Source organism: Cavia porcellus, unplaced genomic scaffold, assembly GCF_034190915.1.
Source record: "Cavia porcellus strain 051 isolate PalLab524CR breed Dunkin Hartley unplaced genomic scaffold, mCavPor4.1 scaffold_18, whole genome shotgun sequence".
Classification (NCBI taxonomy): Eukaryota; Metazoa; Chordata; class Mammalia; order Rodentia; family Caviidae; genus Cavia; species Cavia porcellus.
Window position 1 is genome coordinate 17843938 of NW_026947501.1, and position 19815 is coordinate 17863752.

General features: G+C 44.4%; 1 protein-coding gene across 2 annotated transcripts; it reads left to right on the plus strand.

Moving 5' to 3' along the window:
* Positions 1–1135: 1135 nt before the first annotated feature.
* Positions 1136–8107, plus strand: Otx1 (orthodenticle homeobox 1). 2 transcript variants are annotated; one of them, XM_003467493.5, is made up of 5 exons: positions 1136–1243; positions 1599–2785; positions 3237–3442; positions 4352–4503; positions 5772–8107. In XM_003467493.5, the coding sequence occupies exons 2-5, from the start codon at positions 2727–2729 to the stop codon at positions 6582–6584; spliced, it is 1230 nt and encodes a 409-aa protein (XP_003467541.3). In that variant the 5' UTR covers positions 1136–1243; positions 1599–2726; the 3' UTR covers positions 6585–8107. The 2 variants fall into 2 exon arrangements, with proteins under 2 accessions (XP_003467541.3, XP_013005510.1); XM_013150056.3 differs by having other exon boundaries at positions 1599–1667.
* The last annotated feature ends 11708 nt before the right edge of the window (positions 8108–19815 follow it).

Genomic DNA, 19815 nt, shown 5'->3' on the forward strand with positions numbered 1-19815 from the left:
ACTCCGCCCGTTGGTGGGGGGGGGGGGTAGATTGAGAGGAAGGGGTAGGAATTCCTCGAAAGGGAGCAAAGTCGTGCCTAATATTCGTGAAGAGGTGCCTTTTAAAGAATTGCCTTGCTCAGGGTTGGGCCAAAAACACTGTTCTTACGCTTTGAAAAGTCCGCACAGGTAAATGTACTTAGCAAGTTTGTTCGACTAGGAAATGGGCTTCGCCAATATGAACAATCGGGGAAAGCGCTTTGAGGAGGCTCTGGCCTCAGCAAGTGGGAAAGAAATTGAGTGGCGGGGGTCTGTGACCACATTTTCCACCACACTGATCCGGGTATCTGGAGATGTGGAAGGAGAGACAGAAGAATGTAAAAGAGTTTCCTACCAAGATCTTACGACTGAGAAGTAAGGTGTATGTGTGAGGGGGAAAGAGAGGCTGGGGTCCAGCGGTTCAGCAGAAGCATTTAAAGCGTACAGACACCTTAGGGGGAACCGGGAACCCCTGGAGACGCTGAGGAGAGGGTGAGTGGTGGCGCGTTGCCTGTGGGTGCTTTTCCCAGGCGCGGGAGTCCCGGGGCGCGGAGGAGGCAGCTGCTCCCGCGCTCAGCACAGTAGCCTGCACTGGCACGAGTCGCCAGTGGCGTCGGTCTGCAGGTGGGGTGCAGAGGAAGGAGACGAAGGGGCACTAGGTGTTGCGAGAGGGGCCGGGGCCGCCTCATCTCCAGCCCGCCGCCCCCAAGTCCTCGCGCCCACATTCTGGCCCCAGAGCCGGTGGCGCGCGGGAGAGTAGAAACCGGTTACCCAGGACTTCGCCTCCTCTCTGCCACTCCCTCGGAGCTCCGAGAGGGTGAGAGAAGGGCGGGGGCCCCCAAGCAGGCCTCGGGACCCACGGCCCTCTCTGCGGCAGGGACTCAGGCGCTCGGTTCGCCCTCCTCCTTTCACCCAGCTCTCCGCGGAATTTGCCAGCGGAGCCCCAGAGTTAGCGCGCGACCTGGGCGGGGTGGGCGGGCGATGAGGGCGGGGTATAGGGGGCGGGTGAGGGCGGGGGTGCGCAGAGGTAACCCCCGGCTCGCGCAGCCATTGCCCGGCTCCCTGTCACTCAGCTGGTGCAGGGCCCAGGATTGGCGGCCTAGCCCCGTTACGCACTCGCCTCGCGTTCACATACCCGGGGAGGGCAGTAGAAAGGTGATCAATCTTCATCAGGCTACATTTCCAATCACCTAAACTACCGAGCAAGACAAGCCACTCCGACAAGGTAAATCGCTTGATTTATTTAGTTTGCAAAGTGACTCTGCAGGACTTCCCAGTCCCCACTGCTTCCACGTTGCACCAGTAGTGCAGCGGCAACCGCGAGCCACCTCCCAACTCTGCCCCTCAAATCCCCCTCCCTCTTGGTGGCCCCTCGGCGCAGTCCCGGGCGAGGCAATGTCCGCGAGAGCGTGTGGGGCTTTGCAACCAAAGTGTCTGTGCAATAAAGTGAAACCTGAAGGGACACGCACAAAGCTACTGGAAAAGAGAGAGATGGGAGGAAGGAAGTTGGGAAAAGAAAGAAACCCGGGGGTTCTAGATCAGCCGCCGGGGGTAATTCCTGCTGCCTTTCTGTTTTCCAGGTTGGCTGCCTGGCTGGTCTCTGTGAGAGCGCGAGGTAGATGGTGAACGGCCCCGACAGCTGAGGGCAGGTAAGGAGAAAGCCGTGGGGCCTCCCGCGACTCCGGAGCGTGTTGGTTACTCTTGCCTCCTACTCAAACCGATCCCGGCTTCGACGGACCCGGGCAGGTGGGCGGGGCTGGGGGGGGGGAAGCTTGGCTCCCCTCTGGCTAGCGGAGGACACCAGACCGCTGCAGCGGCCCGGCGCCCCCTCCCCCGCCTCCTCCGAAGTAACCGAGCTGAAGTACTAAGTTTGGAGAAAGTCTTTGGAAACTCGCCCGGCAACCTTGCAGAACCGCCGCGGCTTCAGTCCCATATTCCTTCCACCGAAGTGCGAGCCCCAGTTGTTCACCTTTCCCTCCCTTTCCTTGGAAGCTGGGGATCCCTTGTCCTGGCCGTGGGCGCTAGAGGACGAGAGTGGGGTGGGGGTTGGGAGAGAGAGCTGCTTTAGCTCCGACTCACTTCCCCGAGTTTCCTAATCCTGGTTCCTGGCCTGCTTTACAGAATTCTCGGAAAGCGAAGTATATGGATTAGGTCCATAGGGTCTCCTGTATCACTGCCCAACTTCCTTTCTTGACCCGATAGTAGTGCCCCTGGTTCTGAGCAGCGGTGGAAACGGTGTTTCGACCTTCCATCTCGGGTCTGCGTGGGCTTTGCCGTTGAGGCCTAGTTCGATATTCTCGACTGGGTCCTGGGGCCGCGGGTTCAGCTAATGGGATAGTACAAAGCACACACAACCGACTGTACTAAGGCTTCCCAAATCCCCGAGACCCTTTAAGGTGCTGGGCTGGTCACTCTTTTCCTGATGAAGCCGGTTTGCACAAACCGATTGGATAGAGAAAAGGCCTGCCTTGTGTGGGCAGAGAAAGGCAGGTGGCCGAGACTCAGGCACTTCAGACCTCGGGTGGTGTCATGGAACTACCACTTCTACTACTTCTCTTTGGTTTTCGTTGGCCACCTTTGAGGTCTGGGCCTTGACTTCGGTGAGGTGCGGTGGGATCCTGGATAAGCGATGTCTCCGATGTCTCCGTGGCTGGGCACTGAAAGGTCATCCGGGATAGTGATATGGACTCTAGGGCAGGGCAGCGGCCATGGAGATCTTTGAAGGAACCACCCCTGCCAAGCGGACAATGCTTCCCCAGAGGCCAAGGTGCAGCCACCCCTCCTCGTTGCCTCATTTGTAGGGCCTACCTTCTGTGTTCCTTACACAACACTCTTGCTCTCTGCAGCGTGAGGTCTGGGCGCCAAGTGAACACTTGCTTGGGCAATATAAAGCTACTGGTCTTAAATTTTTGCCTGCATTTAGACTTTTGAATACTCTGTGGTTCAAGCAACCTCCCCAACCTGGCCATGGTTTTAAATACTCTCCTCATTCCTTTGGCCCATGCTAGCCCCCCAAAGAGGCAGTGACTATCCAAAAAGTTTACATTTAAAATAAGCTGTGCTCCCTCAGCTAGGACCTTGTAGAGCTGAGTTGACTGCCCTGTTCAGTTGTATAGACTGCACCCTCTACCCATCCAGGGGCTCCTTGCCTGGGACAAAACCTAAAAGCCGAAATGGTACTGAGTGATGTTCTCCATGTGTATCTCCTGTCTCCATAGGCCAGGCCCCCAGAAGCAACAGCTTGAAGGACTCCGCGGTGGGAGCCCTGTACTGTTCCTGGCCCCAGGCCCCCTGGATCCATTGGGGTGCCTCCACCCGGCTGTTAGCATGATGTCTTACCTCAAACAACCCCCATATGGCATGAATGGTCTGGGCCTGGCTGGGCCTGCCATGGACCTCCTGCACCCCTCTGTGGGCTATCCCGGTGAGCACTGGCCTTCTAACCCTGCCCCAGACCCTGTGAACACTGAGGACCCCTGGCCTCTCAAATTTGAATCCCCTTGATGATCAAACAGGTCCAAATTTGGATGCCTACAATGTAGGGCCTGCTGCAGGGACATGAGGCATAGTCACAGGTCTGTGAGGTGGTCAGGGCTTTTGAAAACTGCAACATGTGCCTTCTGAGTCTGTCCACATCAGCAACATGTCTCCTGTCTCATCTCCTTCATAGAGCCATTTAAACATGACTTAGTTTTCCAAACGTGACCATTGATTTTATGAATCTAGTCTCTCCAGCCCAACACTGAATAAAGAATCTGGACACTTATTAGGCCCTGACATAAGACAGCCAGACTTCCCTTATTCCGAGTGGCTGGTTATACAGAAGGTGGATTCTTCCTCCTATTTCTATAATCCTCTAGACTGGTGACCTAAACCAACTTTTGAATTGGTGAAGTGAACAACTTCAGCTAAACTCTGGGTTTTTCTATCTCTCTCTCTTTTACCCCTATTTATTTCCTGATAAAGTGTTTGGTAGATGATGTTTCTTTCCGAGGCACTCCTCCTTGCTGTTTATCTCCAAGCCAGGGAGTGTATATGTGTGTTGGGAGATGTGGGGGAAAGAAAATTGTGTGGCTTCTTTTTCTTTTTAATCTCTGGCTGAAAAGAGGGTAGCTCTAACCGTCTTGGAGACACTGGCCATAAGTGGAATACAGGCACCTTCTCCCACCTGTAGCTAGTCGGGCTCAGTTTCCAAGTGAATTCCTTTTGCTCAGAACTTAGCTTTTTCTTGACTCGGCCGGGTTCTGCCACTGCTGGGGGACCTGTCCGAGGCCTGTAGTACCAGTTGGCTTGGCCACCGCTGACCCGAAGCGCCCCCCACATGTCCTGGCAGCCACTCCGCGGAAACAGAGGAGGGAGCGCACCACCTTCACTCGCTCACAGTTGGATGTGCTCGAGGCGCTTTTCGCCAAGACTCGCTACCCTGATATCTTCATGCGCGAGGAGGTGGCGCTGAAAATCAACCTGCCTGAGTCCAGAGTCCAGGTAAGCGCTCCAGGGGTTTGAGGGTCAGGTTAGGCATGGTGGGGTCAGTCAGGCAGGTCTGGGAAAGGTGTTGTGGCATGAGGGAGAGCTTATTGGGCAGCCCCTCACTGACTCCCCCTAGTGCTGGGCGTCAGCCAAGAAAACAGGGCGAAGTTAAAGCAAATGATTTAGAGCCCTAGATTCCGGCCCTTGTTTCCTGGCGGCCTTTGGTAGCAAAATTGTTTTTTAGGATTTTGGGAAGTTAGGCTACCACACATAAAGTGCCCCGAGGATCCAAAACTTGTCCCTGCTTTTTCGGCCATCCAAAAGCTTGGCAGGTTATCTCTTGGAGGCCTCAATTCTGCCTCCGCCTTGCCTTATGTTCCTGGGATCCTGGAAGGGCAAGAGTGGAAATTGGCCGGAGCCCGATTCTCTGCTTGGGAGGAAGCTGTATGGGAGGAGTCTGTCTGATTAGACGCTTTATGTGTCAGGAGCGGACGCCGAGTGCAAAACTCAGCTGCCAGTCTTGCTATTTATGTTTTTAAGATGAAATAGCTCCGAAAACAGTTCGGATTCTCACTCAGAACTCTCCTCAAAGGTCTTTTGTCTTGCCTTCTTTCCCCGAAGGCTTGAGAAAAAAATCAGGAATCCAGTGCCATGTGCCAGGCCCTCCAAGAGGAGTGAAAACTTTATAACTGACCATTCCATTTGGTTTCCTGCCTGGAGCCAAAAAACCCAACGAAAACTCGTCCAGGCCTCTGTTCAGCCTCCCCCGTTATTCGTACTCACACCCAAATGTTCTTGCCTATCCAGTGTGGACCTTTAGAAGGCAGTTCAGTGGAACTGCCTGGGCCCTCAGACCACACTTGGTGGCTGCCCCGAATTTTGCTGCTCTGTATCTCTTCGCAGCTTCCCGAGCTCTGTTCATACAAAACAGGCCCTTCAAACAGACCCAGGACTATAGGGAAACAGTTTAGAGACGGCTGAGCTGGCTGGACAGATGCAAATATTCCGCCCTCCGGCAGAGTTGCGCTAGGGGTGGGGAGGTGCGCATCCCTGCTCCAGAGCCAGCTGAGGAGGGGCTTTGCGCAGACGGATGGGGGAGGGTGTAGGAGCTGGGAAAGCACTGTGGGGGAGGGGCAGCGTCTGGCAGGCCTGAGTCGGGGAGGGGTGGAGGCTTGGTTGGTGAGGGACGCGAGAGCCTGGGCGGGGTGGTGGGTCCGAGAGGCGGAGGTGCAGTAACTCCACTCTCTACGCTGACCTGCTCTCCCATGCCCGGCCCGCTGCAGGTCTGGTTCAAGAACCGCCGCGCCAAGTGCCGGCAGCAGCAGCAGAGCGGGAGCGGAACTAAAAGCCGTCCGGTCAAAAAGAAGTCATCTCCAGTGCGGGAGAGCTCCAGCTCCGAGAGCAGCGGCCAATTCACACCGCCCGCTGTATCCAGCTCTGCCTCGTCTTCTAGCTCAGCGTCCAGCGCTTCTGCCATCCCGGCGGCCGCTGCGAGCCTAGGCGGGAACCCGGCGGTGGCTGCCGCGCCATCGCTGAGTACGCCCGCAGCCTCGTCCATCTGGAGCCCGGCCTCTATCTCACCCGGCTCGGCGCCTGCGTCTGTGTCCCTGCCTGAGCCACTGGCTGCACCGAGCAACGCCTCGTGTATGCAGCGCTCGGTAGCCGCAGGGGCCGCCACAGCAGCAGCCTCCTATCCCATGTCCTACGGCCAGGGTGGCAGCTATGGGCAGGGTTATGCGCCCTCCTCTTCCTACTTTGGTGGTGTGGACTGCAGCTCATACCTAGCGCCCATGCACTCGCATCATCACCCACACCAGCTCAGCCCCATGGCACCCTCCTCCATGGCAGGCCACCATCATCACCACCCGCATGCACATCATCCCTTGAGCCAATCCTCAGGCCACCACCACCACCATCACCACCACCATCATCACCAAGGCTACGGGGGCTCAGGGCTTGCCTTCAACTCTGCCGACTGCTTGGATTACAAGGAGCCTGGCGCTGCTGCTGCTTCTTCGGCCTGGAAACTCAACTTCAATTCGCCCGACTGTCTGGACTACAAGGACCAAGCCTCTTGGCGGTTCCAGGTCTTGTGAACCTAGAAGAGAGGGAAAGAAGAAAAATAAAACACAACTACCTGCGTCCTCGGTGGTCCCCATCCTGTTGTTGCTGCTGCACCGCCCGCCTTTGCCTCCGCTTCTCCAAAACTGAATTTTCACGCCCCCAAAATATGCCCATTGCCTGCACTGCCACCCCTCCCCACTTTGTGCCACTTGTATGGGGGACAAGTAATCCCACCTACCTGGTGAACAGAGAACCGGTGCTTCAGCTTCACCCACAGGTTCTCTTTGGGATAGCCCTGTGCTCTCCCTCTCAACCCCCACTGAACTAAGTTACTCCCTCATCTTTCTGGACAGCTATTATGCACTTGCAGCCTTTGGAGGCTTTTCGCTCTGATCCACTGTTTGAGCCCAACACTATTATTTATTCTTTCTGGACACTGGAGTCACTAACTGGCGTGTATCTGCCCATTGGAGTGCGCCGGCACACTACTTCAAATCACAACAACCACTTAAGTGTTTCTCAGGCGGCACAGACTGTCGCCCCTCCGGCTGCCCTCTATTTGGCTGGCCCTCGCCTGCAAGCCAGAGCTTTCCCGGTTTTTCCTCCTTCCCAGTGGGGTGCGTGGGGCCAGGCCCTCAAGAAGAGCGCTCTCCTGCAGCCTCGATCACAGAGCCATGTCCCCGCCTTGCGCTGGACTAGTTCAAGCTTCCGCCTCGGTGGGAATGCTGTACATAGTCGGGTCCGTTCCAGGGACCCCTTAAACTTTTTAGTTGCTGTTGACTGAACTGAGCAAATCTCGTTTAGGCGCCCAGGAAACGGAACTTTAAGATATATACAGCATATATATACACATATATATAAAAACAAAAGCAAAACATATTTTCCCTCTATCCCCCTTCCTGTCTTCCTCAAACGATGGCGCTTTTGTTTTCCAGTTGTTACAAAGCAGTCCTGCTCTCTTCTCATCTCCCTCTGTGTATTTATTAGAGAACGGCTTGGTTACAGGAAGCTGAGCACGAAGGACCACGAATGTGGAGGAAACAGCCAGGTCAGGGTACAGGGTTGGGGGGGGGTCAGACTGGGGTGGGGCACAAGACTGAGCCCTTTGCCTGGTCTATGCACAGGGTCGCAGTTCTAATTTAGAGAACAAAGAACAAAAAACAAAACAAAGACAGCAAAAACAAAAACAAACAAAAAAACCCAACCCACCTTCCCCAAAAAACCTCACAAAAGAAAACAAAAAAGTTTTTAAAATATGGCATTATGGAAAAACAAACTCAGATCCCAAATCCCAGTTCCAATTGCTCTGTTTTACACATTTCTGTTTTGTCTAGTGAGCTTTTAGTGCACCTTCATTCTCCAAAATCTGGAAAGCCTGAGAGCCTATGTATCAATTTCGGTTTTGGCCGCTTTGTCCAGTAGGTGGGAAAGTAATTTGTAAGTATGATTTGTCCGATGTGAAGATCACAAATTACTTGTTGAAATGTAAGGCCGTCTCCCCTCCTCCTCTTTATCTACGTTATTTCCCAAAATAAATGCAAATTAATGAAAGGTTTGCCAGCGTTGCATTTGATTCCAGCCTTAGGTCCCAGTGTTAGGGCGCTAAAAGCAAGGAAAAGTGCGTTAATAACCTGAGTGTTCATGTCCTGAGTGAAGCTGGAAGCAAAGAATGGGGTGGGAAGACATGGCAAGAGGAACCCTCAGAAACGTTTTTTTAGGAAGCATCTACCTCCCACTTCCAGCCTGAACTCTTCATAGGCCTGACCTCCCCCACCCCTGGTATTTTGACCCTGCATTCCCCCTCCCCATCCAGGACAGAGACAGGTGTCAGGATTCAATTCCCGGAGCAATTCCTTTCTCTTCAGAGGCAGGATCCTGGCACTGATTTCTTCACCCTAATTGCCAGCACCAGAAAGAAGAGGGGGAGGGGGAAAGAGGGTCGGGAGGCGGGAAAGGATAGCTCTGTAATGCTCTCAGAGCTGAGCCAAAGGTAGGGGGGAGCAAAACGATGGGGGAAGGGGGCGATCTGTGTCCTGAATATTGGCAGCAAGACGACCTTTCTTGTAGAGCGGTCCCGGGTGGCATTACCGTGGCTGGGGAATTCTAGTCATTCCTACCACGTGCTAAAAAGTCCTTCTAAAGCCTCTGTCCGCGCCAAAAGTAGTCAAATTATCTTTGTTCATATTGTAAAATTCCTTTTAAACATACAAACATTAACCCTGGAAAAGTCGACAAGGATAAAAGCCCCCCCCCCCGGCTTAGAGCTGGGAGTCGTCAAAGACAGTTTCGCTTGCTTCTTTTAGGAAGACATAGGTAGTGATGTGGTACCCGCCCAACCCAGAGCCTGGAACTGTCCAGATTGTTTGGCCTGACAGCTTCTAGGTCTGAGGTTGAGAAGCTGCTCAGCTTGTCCATAGGTGGGAAGGAAATAAGGAAACAACGAAAAGTTTCCTGCGAAGTGACCAACACCTACTATTTTTTTTTTCTCCGCGTGAGACCTGAGAACCCATAGCGAGGCCGGGTTCGGAGGGCGACTCATGCCCAGTCTCGAGCCCAGCGAGGTCGCTGGGTTGCAGCCCTGGGTGTAAAAGAGCCTTCTCTGCGGCGTCCTCCCCTCAGCTTTCCCGGCCGGGCTCTGACCCTTCTTGTCCCCCTTCACCAAACCAGTCTTCCCCGACTGTGCTAGGGCCCGGGAGGGCGCAGCCCCCGCCCCGCCAAGCGTGGCCCCGGGCGCCGCCCTCGCACGAGGCCGCAAGTGGGGTGGCCACACGCGCGCAGCGCCCCCAGCACCTCCTGCAGCGAGGCGCGCCGCGGAGAGGGTGCTGGGTCCGCGCGGCCGGGAGCCTAGGCCGGTGGCCCGGCCGGGCGCTTTAGCAACCCGCGCCCAAGCCTGGGCCCCCGGGCCGTTGAGCTCTAGGCGCCCCTCGGCGGCCCGGCCTCGCGCTCTGGACGCTGCGTGAGGCCCAGGCGCTGCGCTGGCCGGGCCGCAGCTCCCCGAGTTGCGTGCTGCGGAGCCTCTTGACTTCTAGGTGAGACGAAACCAAGAGACCGCGCCTTTGCACCGACTCGGACCACGGCAGGGCCCTGGAGCAAGGTACCCAAACCCCTGGACTCCGGTTGTTACTGGGCCCCCGGTTAACCTGGGACGTTACAGAACCTCACACCGCCTCCTGAGGCTGAGTGCGAAGGTCGAACGCCAACCTCTGGTAAGGCGGCCCGCCGGCTTCTAGAAGCTTCTAGAAGCTTTGGCGCCTGCCTGATCCTGAGGCGAGTGGGGGAACCAGCGGTCAGGCGCGGAGGCCTGGTTACAGTTCCCGCCCAGGGCTCGAGGCTTCGAGGGGAGGCACGTGCTTCTCCCAAGGCCTCCCGGGAAGACGCGGCCAGAGTGAGGCGCCGCCTCTGGCTGCCGGAGCGTGGGGAGTGTGTGCGCGCGTGTGCGTGTGCGGTGGGTCCGCGCGGGCCGGGAATCTCCGGGCGGGCGGCCGCAGTGGCTGCTGTGGGGACGTGACAGGTCCCGCCCGGCCGCCCGGCCACCTGTTAACGGGGCAGGTGTTTTGAGAACCGTCCTTTGGCTCCCTTGGCTCGCACATCTCTTGAAAGTGAGTTTGTTCTGTTTGTATTTTGGTGTTTGTGGAAGGATGGAAACAATTAGAATTTAAAGCATTTACATTTAGCAGCCTAGGATTTAAGGAATTTAGGACATTTAGCAAACTCAGAAAACGTAGCAACGTTCAAACGTCTTTTTGTGAGGGCTCAACGAAATCTTTACTTTTTTTCCTTCATATCTTGGGATCTCTGGTCACATTGTACAGGCAAAAAAGGCTACCCTTAAATGAACGTACATCAGACGCTTTGGAGGTAAAGGATGGGTCATAGTTATGATTTTTAAAGTTTTTTTTTTTTTTAATCTTAAAAAGTACCTTCTGGGCACTGTATTGATTTTTGGAAGCTTTAAACAAGATTCGGTAAAGTAACCAGCTTTGTTGAAGAGCTCTTCTTCTGTAAGTTTTGTAGGGAGCTACTGAAGTTGTATAGAAACAGCGTTTCCAATTGTGAATTTTTTTTTTTTTTTTTTTTGGTTTGGGGAAAAAAAGTCCAAATAATGTTTTAACCGTAAGGGGGAAATCCGAGGGGAAAAACAGAAACTTAGGACACTGAGTGTCAGCAAATTCATGCCTGTTATATTAAAAAAAAAAAAACCCTTGATATCTTGTGTCGAATTAAAATTACTGGTCTTATTCATGTAAAATGAATTTGAGCAAAATTCCTTAAATTCTACAGCTAAATTGCTATTTTTTCCAGTTGTGAAACTAAAGGATAAACTCACCACTCTGTCAGAATTAATTATACGCTAATGATATCAGTAGTGCTTGATGACAAGTGCTAAGGTTGTCTTTAGAGGTACTGTATAGAATATAATGCATTTGATATATAAATGTCGTTAATATATACATTATTGGTAAAGAAAATCTGGATCATTACTATTCAAGACCAGAAAATCACTTGGCTTCTGATGCAGAATTAATTTAAGAACAGCAACAAGATATCTTTATAAAATTCCCTAATTAAAAACAGAACAAGTTCTCAAAGAGTTTCTTTCCCTTTCCCAATACATTTTAATGTGTAAAATGGTTAAAAAAAAAAAAACCAATTTTCGTAGTAATTAAAAACCAGCAACTTAAAAATGAATACTGAATGATGGCAATGCATTACTTATTTGACGACAAGAAAATATCTTCAATATACAGTATTAAGCTGTTTAAGTAAACATTGGGTGTCTGAACTGTACTTTCATAAAACTTGAAGCTTTGGGGAGTTGTTTAGTAGATGGTTCCTGAGGAAGCAATTATGTCTCTTAATCATCATGTTATGTGAAAAAAAAGTATGGTTTGAGGTGAGGGGGAAAAAAATCTCAATTTGATTAACTTTTTAAAAATCATATTGAAAAACCTGAGTTGGAGTTTACTCAAACACACTAAGTGCAGTAGTTCAAAAGTTTTAAGAGGCCAAAAATATTTGCTGAAAATTCTTTGGTAATTTAGATGAAATGGCATTTATGCAGTATAGCTAAAGTTGAAAGTACTTTTAAATATAGCCATCCCCCCGCCCCAGGAAAAAATAAAGAGGTATATGGTGCATTTGAAATTAAATTGCACATTACTAATATATATGTGTGTGTGTATATATATATATATATATATATATATATATGTGCGTGTGTGCATTTTTTGTTTCTAGGGCTATTACTTGAAAGGCAAGGATATGCTTAAAATATTTTGGAGTTCCTTCTAATCAAAAAGGACTTAGGTTTTATTTAATCAATGATAATCCATCAAAATTTAAACATTGAGAATCCATTGTATTTCTAAAAATTGTAGCTCTTTTACCCCCTTGGGATCCTTTGCTTTGTGGCTAATATAATCAAAGGGAAAAAATTACATTCTATTCTAAAGGTTACAAATACTTTTCTAAAAAGGTTAATCTTTATGAACAGCTTATGAAAACTATTGTAGAAAATTTTAGAAATTCTTTTAAAGCGAATTGTAAAATTAGGATTTAAGAAACTTGAGTTCAATTTTTGAGGGGGATTGGAGTATAAATAAATCATAACTAATTTTGACACATGGGATAAAAGCTAAAATGTAAGAGTAAACGGTCTCTGATTCAACAGCTTGGTGTCTAAAGAGCTTATAAAATATTTTTAGTACACAAATATTCTTATGTATGTTCAAAGCTCTAAATGCTTCTAAGATATACCATCATCTGTCACAGCTATTTCCATATAGAAATCGTATTTCTCTTTAAACTTTATTTTAAAAATTTTACTGTGAAATACACATATGAAAGAAATTATAAAACAGATTTTTACACTTTAAAGAATAGGAAAATATATATGGTGTGACAAGTTTTTAACAAATACTTTGAAAAGTAGTTACAGTGTCAGTGTTTACATTTGATGGTACATAAAATATACCCATGTTTAGGTATTTTGTTAAATCTTTAGATTGTCACTATTACTGTATAGTGACACCCTTCTAAGGAAGAAAAATATGTAAATCATGGGGTATAAAATTTACATAGACCTTTGTAAACTAAAAGAGTTTCTTTCTTGGTGAAAAATGTGTGCTTTATATCTGTTTATGTTTTAATGAAAGAGGACCAAAAGAAACTATCTTGTTTTCCAAGGATTTATATTTGATGTTTCAAAGCTACAACTTTGAATATTAATTTTTTTTATAATTCTCAAATCCTTATTTCTACCTAAGACCTTCTGTTTGGACTTCATATTACCTGTATATACCTTGAAAAGAACCCATTGCATTTAGCCCTCAAGGAAGTTAATGACATGATGTCTGGGACTTGTGTCAAAATAATTGAGGAAAAGAGGGAGTAGCAAGATTAGCTGATAGTTGTTAAAGCTAAGGAAGTACACATATGGCTCTTTATGCTTTTGTATACTTAAGTTTGTTTTCATAATTTTTTAAAAAAATAAATAGAGAATTGGAAGTGTAGGTCAGTGGTACAACTTTTGCCTACCATGTTTAGTGATCTGGGTTTGATCTGCCCTCCCCATTATTAGTTTGCAGAAAGGAGTCTTGGCATGAGGTAAGGAAATTCAGCTTCCCATGCTTTTAAATTTTACATGGTATTATACATGTAATATTGGCTTTTGTGTTTTGGGGTGTTTGTTTGTTTGTTTGTTTTTAGTCTGCTCAAGTCTTCAGAGGTTGAGTAAACTGAGGTTGAGAGTGGCTTGGTTGCTCATTCAAGGCTACATAGTGGTAGAGCAGATCTTGGTACTCAGAATTCAGATTACATTTTCTTCTGCTATAAGGGTTACCTAAATGTCTTAGTAGATAAATAAACATTAATTTTAAAAAACACATCATGTTTAAAAACACATCACATCATCTCAAATGTGAGACTCAGATTGTCAGACTTCCAGATTTAACGTTAGAAAAATGTTATCTAAATTCAACTTGAATTTTTTTTTGATGGGGAGTGGGTGAATGCTGGGAATTGAATCCAGGGCCTCATATAGAGAGGAAATGGCATTTATGCAGTATAGCTAAAGTTGAAAGTGCTTTTAAAGTGCCTCATATATATGGGACAAATACTCTCCCATTGAGGTTCAACCTTAGCCCAATATTGTAACATTTGGGTTTTGATAATTGAAAACAACTTTATGAAAGTCTTATCTTTCAGTTTCTGCGTATCACTAAAATGCCTTGTTTTGTTGAGTTTTTGAACATATAGTAACAGAACTTATATTAAGAGACTAGCCTGATACTAGGTCTCATTTGTTTCTCTATTAATTCTATTACTAATTTTAATTCCTTGTTAATTTTAACTTCTAAGTAATTTAAAAATTCCTTACTGGTTAGTTCATGTTTACATGTTCTTTTTTCTGTTTTCTGTTCTTTTCTTTGTGTGTGTATGTGTGTTTTCTTGCTTTGACAGACTATTTTATTCCTTAGAAATTTGCTGTGCTAAATTATATGAATTCTAATCCAGGAAAAGTTGTATAAACCACACAAGGATATGGGATTATGTTAATGACTTTGTATAAAAAGCTTGACCTGTTTGTAAACAGATATTGAGATTTTTTTTCCCTAACTATACCAACTTGGGAACCTTTTGAGGTCTGAAGCTTATAGGCTGTTGTTTTGTTGTTGTTGTCTTTTTTTATGTCATTAATAGAAAATCTTTGTCTTTTTGAATCAAAAAATTTTTTGAGAGCTAAATCTAAAAATTTCAAAGTGGGTTAGCAAGTTGAATAATAGGGATTACATCATTCTGTAGATTTCCCTTATTGAAAGGCAAAGAGTGGAAGTCTTTTTAAATTGTACTTGTATTTCTTCGGTTTTTAAAACGCTCATTTCAAGACTCCAGGACTCCATTTCTGCTACTGACCTCCTCCATTTTCCTCTACCTAATGTAAGAGAGGGGGTTAAGTGTTCTTATTTATTACTATTTGTGAAGAAAATAACTAGCACCCTTTTTTCCTCTGTATTTTCTCAGCTGAGGCATAAGCTTCATTATGTACTCAGATGAGCACCTGATCACTCCTGTATGCCTTTTATTTGAACTTTTTATTAAAATCTTGTTTTATCCTGAGATTGTGTCCCAGTCAATAAATTGGCTAAACTTTTTATACGAAGAAAGATTAGAAGTTAGTGGAAGACCTAATGCTAAGACAACCCTAAGTGGTAAAATTTAAGCTTTCCTGTAGCCTCAAACCTTTGTACAGCGCCAGACACAAGGTAAGACTCAACCATGTTTGTCAGTGAATGAAATAATGGAGTTCATCAACTTTGAAACAGATATTTTGTACTTCTTCTCAGATGCAAAATTGCCTTTTTCCTTTGTGTTGCTCAGAATTAGTGTTGAATGAACTTGATAGCATGCTTTTCTAGTCTCTTTTTTGTTCATTCATAAGTGCTGGAGATTAAATTTAGGGCTGTGGACCTGTGGGTAAGCACTCCACACTAAGCTATGTCCCAGCCCTCTTAGTCTTTTAATCATGCTTAAAAATCAAGACATTTTAGTTACTTTTCACTACCATATCTCTTGTAAAATGTAAGACCATTTCAAAATTCTAAAATTATTTGAAAGGTCATAGAATTTAATGTATATTTTGTTAAACAATTATCAATTTTAACATAATTTAATCATTACCAACCAGGTCAAGAAATAAAATATTATTTAGTCTGTAGAATTTCCCTAAGTTTCTCTTGGTTATCAAAATTCCTGTCTCCCCAGACATAACCAGTATCTTGTCATTTATAGTAATTGTTTTCTTGTATTCCTTCTCTAACTTAACTAGTTATATATGAATTCTTAATATGGTTTTATTTTTCTTGTTTACAATTTTATATGAATAGAATTTTCACCTAACATTATGTTTATACTCTTTGTAATTGTGTATCTGAAGCTTGTTCATTTTCATTGCTGCATGCTTTATAGTATTCCATTGCATGAATATACCACAGGTATCTGTTTTACTGTTGATAGATATTTGAGTTGTTTCCATTTTGAAGTAGTTATAGTAATGGCAATCTAAACATTCTTTTATGTAATCCTAGTCTACATAAGGTTGCAAATCTATATGGTGTGTTTCCTGGGAGTAAAATTTTTGAATCCAAAGGTATCTATATTTTCGATTTGGCTATCAGAGACCAATGTAATTTTCTAAATTGGTTGTTGCATTCTCGAATAGTAAATGAAGATTATAGTTAACTTTTTTTTTTTTAATCCAAAGCTTGGTATTGTTAGTCCTTTAAAACCCTGTCAAGACTGAAGATGTAGCTACAGTCTTGCCTAACATGTACAAGGCCCTGTATTCAATTCCTTCTCCTGCAGAAAACAAAAATCGAAAATCTTTGTTAGGTTGTTAGGCTTCAAAAAGACTGTAGTTTTATTTGATATTTTCTTTGTTGTTGTTGCTTGTTGATATAGATTCTTGCTCCGTAGTTTGGGCTGCCCTCAATCTTGTGGCAATCTTCTTGTCTCAGCCTCCCAAGTGCTGGAATTATAGGCATGTGCTTATTTTGTACTTTCTTGATTTCTACTGACATTGAGACCCTTATGCTTGTTGTTTATTGGATTTTCTTTTTTGTGGTTGCCTGTTCTTTATTTAGATTTTTTTTCTATTAGATTGTCTGCCTTTTCTCAGATTTATAAGATTTATGTATTTTGCATATTAATCCTTTGTTAATTATATGTGTTGTAACACATTATAACAATTATATGTGTTGGGGCTGGGGATTTAGCTCAGCAGTGTAAGTGCCTGCCTAGCAAGCAAGAAGTTGTGAATTTGATACCCAGTCTCCCCCCCCCCACCAAATATTATATATGTTACAGATACTTTTTCCATTTTATGTGTTGCACTTCTTTTTTCCTTCTGAGACTGGGTCTTGCTGTGTAGCTATGGGTGGCCTCAAACTCACAATCTTCCTGTCTCAGCCTTCAAAGTGTTGGGATTATAGATATATGCCACCATACCCAGCAGCTCTAATTATTTTTTATGCGGTTTTTACATGGCTGACTTTATTAAGATTTTCCTTTCTGATTGGTGCTTTGTACATGTTTTGTAGGATATCCCTTCTTGCTGCTTATTTTCCCATATTTTCTCATAAAATATTCCTTTAAAAGTTTTCCTTAAATATTTAAAGCCTTACTTTTTTCTGTGTGTAATGTTTTGCAATGAATCCTCCTCTTCTTTCTGGAAACTTCATCTGCTCATCTAACTGCAAATACAGTCTTTGTAACTAAATCTAAAAGCTTATATTTTTGATGTTGCCTCCAATTCTTATCTGAGACTCTTAAAGCTGTCTTTTGAATCTCTTCACTTGAACATCGTGAAAGTATTTAACTACCCTGAGCTCATTTTTATCCTTATTATTTTCCACTTAAATTGTGTCATCATATAAGCCAAAATACACAGTGGAATCTTTGATTGTTTTTCCCTTTCCTTCTCCATCCAAATAGACATCATGTCCGTGATTAAACTTCTGAAATGCATCTCAAACGTATTCTTCTCTTCTCTGCTTCCACAATTACTTCTCAGAATTCCATCTACTTTGATGTAATAGTTTTCTATTTTCCTGCCTTCCTTCTGTTATTTTTCTCTGGTGGATCTTTCACACTGCCACAAAGTTTTCTTTCTAAGATACAGCTAACATCTCTTTCTTAATTTTATGGCTTTTCATTGCCTTCATTATAATAAAAAATTTAGATTTTTCACATGACTTTTGCTGTTACACTGCAAGAATCACATGTTTTAGCCACACCAGGCTACTTATTGTTTCTCAAAAAAGCTGTGTATATTCATTGTGCCTTTTAATTGTATGGTTCCCTCTTCTTGAAATAGTCTTCCTTCCACCTCTTCCCACAGAGAAAATCCTATTCCTTCCACCACCATTCCCAGACAGAATTAATCCTTCCCGCCTCTGGGCTTCCCATAGCACTTTTTCATATCCTTATTGCAGTACTTGTTGTATTGCTTTAGTTACTAGTTTATGTATCTCTCATGCTAGATCAAGAGATATTTGAAGACAAAGAGTATGTTATTAAACTTTTTATTAGCATTTAGAAATGATTGATACATAACAGTACTTTAAAAATACTTGAATCAATATGTAAGAACCGTGCTAACTTTAGAAAAAGAAAATGGAAATGTATGCATTAAAATGATATTAGCAGGGAAAAATGTTGATGAGAGATATAGTATATTTATTAAACTATTTTAGAAAGTACTCAAATCTATTACATGTTCTGAAGTTTTGATACTTGCATTTTGCTATACTATAATCACAACTTAATTGGTTATTGGGTCTGCTTTATGTGGATAGGTTCTAGCTGAAAAGATTAGTGCATTATCCCTCCAGCTTAATGCCAACTGAAAGGGAAAAAGTAATCTTAAAGGAACTTATTTGTTGAAGTTGAAGTCTCATTATTTTTAAAGGGCTGACTTATTTCTAATAGATTTAGAATATAGTAATAGATAAAATTTGGATAAATTTATATTTTTCAGAGAACACATTAATGACCATACTATCCTGTTACACATTTTGTAATCCTGATGAATATATTTGTTTTGATAGACCTTGATCACTTACAGTCTGAAAAGTGTTGGTGAATCAGGAACCTCTAAGGTTTAATTAGAATAATGATAAAGTAACAGTTTCTGCCTTTGCTAATTTTGCAGAGTCTCATAAAAAAGTAAAACCTCGGGTGACTGGAGTCCAAATACTTACTTAAAGCTCACACAACATACACAGCACGATTGTGTTGTAGCTAGGCCATTTATAGTTCATTTGGAGGAAGCACGGTTAGTATTTAATAACAGTATAATTTCCTTTTTTGAACAAAACTGGTACATTATATATATAAGCCTATTCTAAATACATAAAACGTTAATACACCAAATTGATTTGTTTGTTTGTTCGTTTGGTACCAGGAATCAAACTCAGGACTTGATGCTTGCCAGGCAGGTGCAGTACTGCTGAGCTGTATCCCAGGCCCTTGAGTTTTTTTTTTTTTTTTTGAGACAGGATCTTGTTTATGTAGTTCAGACTGGCCTAAAACTCACTATGTTTCACTTAGTGAACTTGTGGCCGTACTCTTGTCTCAGCCTCCTGAGTGCTGGGGTTAGAGGTAGGCACCAAATGCCTGTCTTGATTTTCTTTATTAAAATATATTTCATATTGAATTCTGATTGGAATAAATTTTTAAAGAAGCTTCAAGAATGTTTGCTTCCTGTGTTTCAAAGTAAGTTACCTTCTGGTTGTAACTTTTGAAATATGTTAGTCCCTAATCATAAAAGCCCAAAAAACCCTAATCATAAATGTATTTAATTTTGCTCTCTTGTAAATATACTACCAAAATAAAAAGAAGGAAAAAGAAAATACACTATAATGAAAATTATGCAATAGAAAAAGACAAACTATAAGAAAAAAGAGAATGTGAGAGGAGATGTTTATAGAATTTTGGAAGCTGGAATATTGGTCGGTGGGTGGTACTTAGTAAGGGAAGCTGAACAGAAGCTTGAACAGCTTTCCTTTGCCACACTACATCTCATTAGCCAGAGATTCTGGTGGTTCTCAGATAAGTGGTCAGCATGAATTCATTATGGGGCTAGAATTCTGTCTTAGGCTAGACTTACTGCACTAAGATAGTAAGTAAGATAGATTTACATGTGTCTAGATTTTTGACTGAGCCATATCTGAATGACACTGATGAGTGAGCATATATTATAAATTGTGTTTGATTATAGGAATAGGATGTTTGAGGAAGAACATCAGTGACTCTGTTAACTAAGGAAGAATAATGATGGGAATATAAAATCTGGAGCTATCTTTTTGTTGTTTTTTATGAGGATAAGGGTCAAGCGCAAAACTATGGACATGCTAGGCAAGTATTGTGCCACGGAGCTATTTCCTTGGCCTGGAGCAATTCCATCCAGTGTGCTAGGTACCAGCCAGGTGTGATTTTTCATTTTTTTTTAAAGAATTTTTTTTCTTTTTTCAATGCTAAAGGTTGAACCTAAACCTTCAAGCATATAAAATATGTACTCTACCATTGAACTGTACCCCAGCCCTGATACGTGGCTTTTGAATATTTGAAATGTGGTTGATCTGAACTGAGATGCAATTAACTATTTTTTAACATGCAATGGAAGTATAAAACTCATCCTAGATTTCAGAAACTTAGTATAAAAATGTGAATTTTAAAAAAATGTGACTATCATTAATCATATTT

Coding starts and splice junctions, on each gene's coding strand:
- Otx1 (XM_003467493.5), top strand. CDS start 2,727: ATGGAGATCTTTGAAGGAACCACCCCTGCCAAGCGGACAATGCTTCCC. Junction 2,786..3,236: donor ATGCTTCCCCAGAGGCCAAG/GTGCAGCCACCC, acceptor CTGTCTCCATAG/GCCAGGCCCCCAGAAGCAAC. Junction 3,443..4,351: donor CCCCTCTGTGGGCTATCCCG/GTGAGCACTGGC, acceptor ATGTCCTGGCAG/CCACTCCGCGGAAACAGAGG.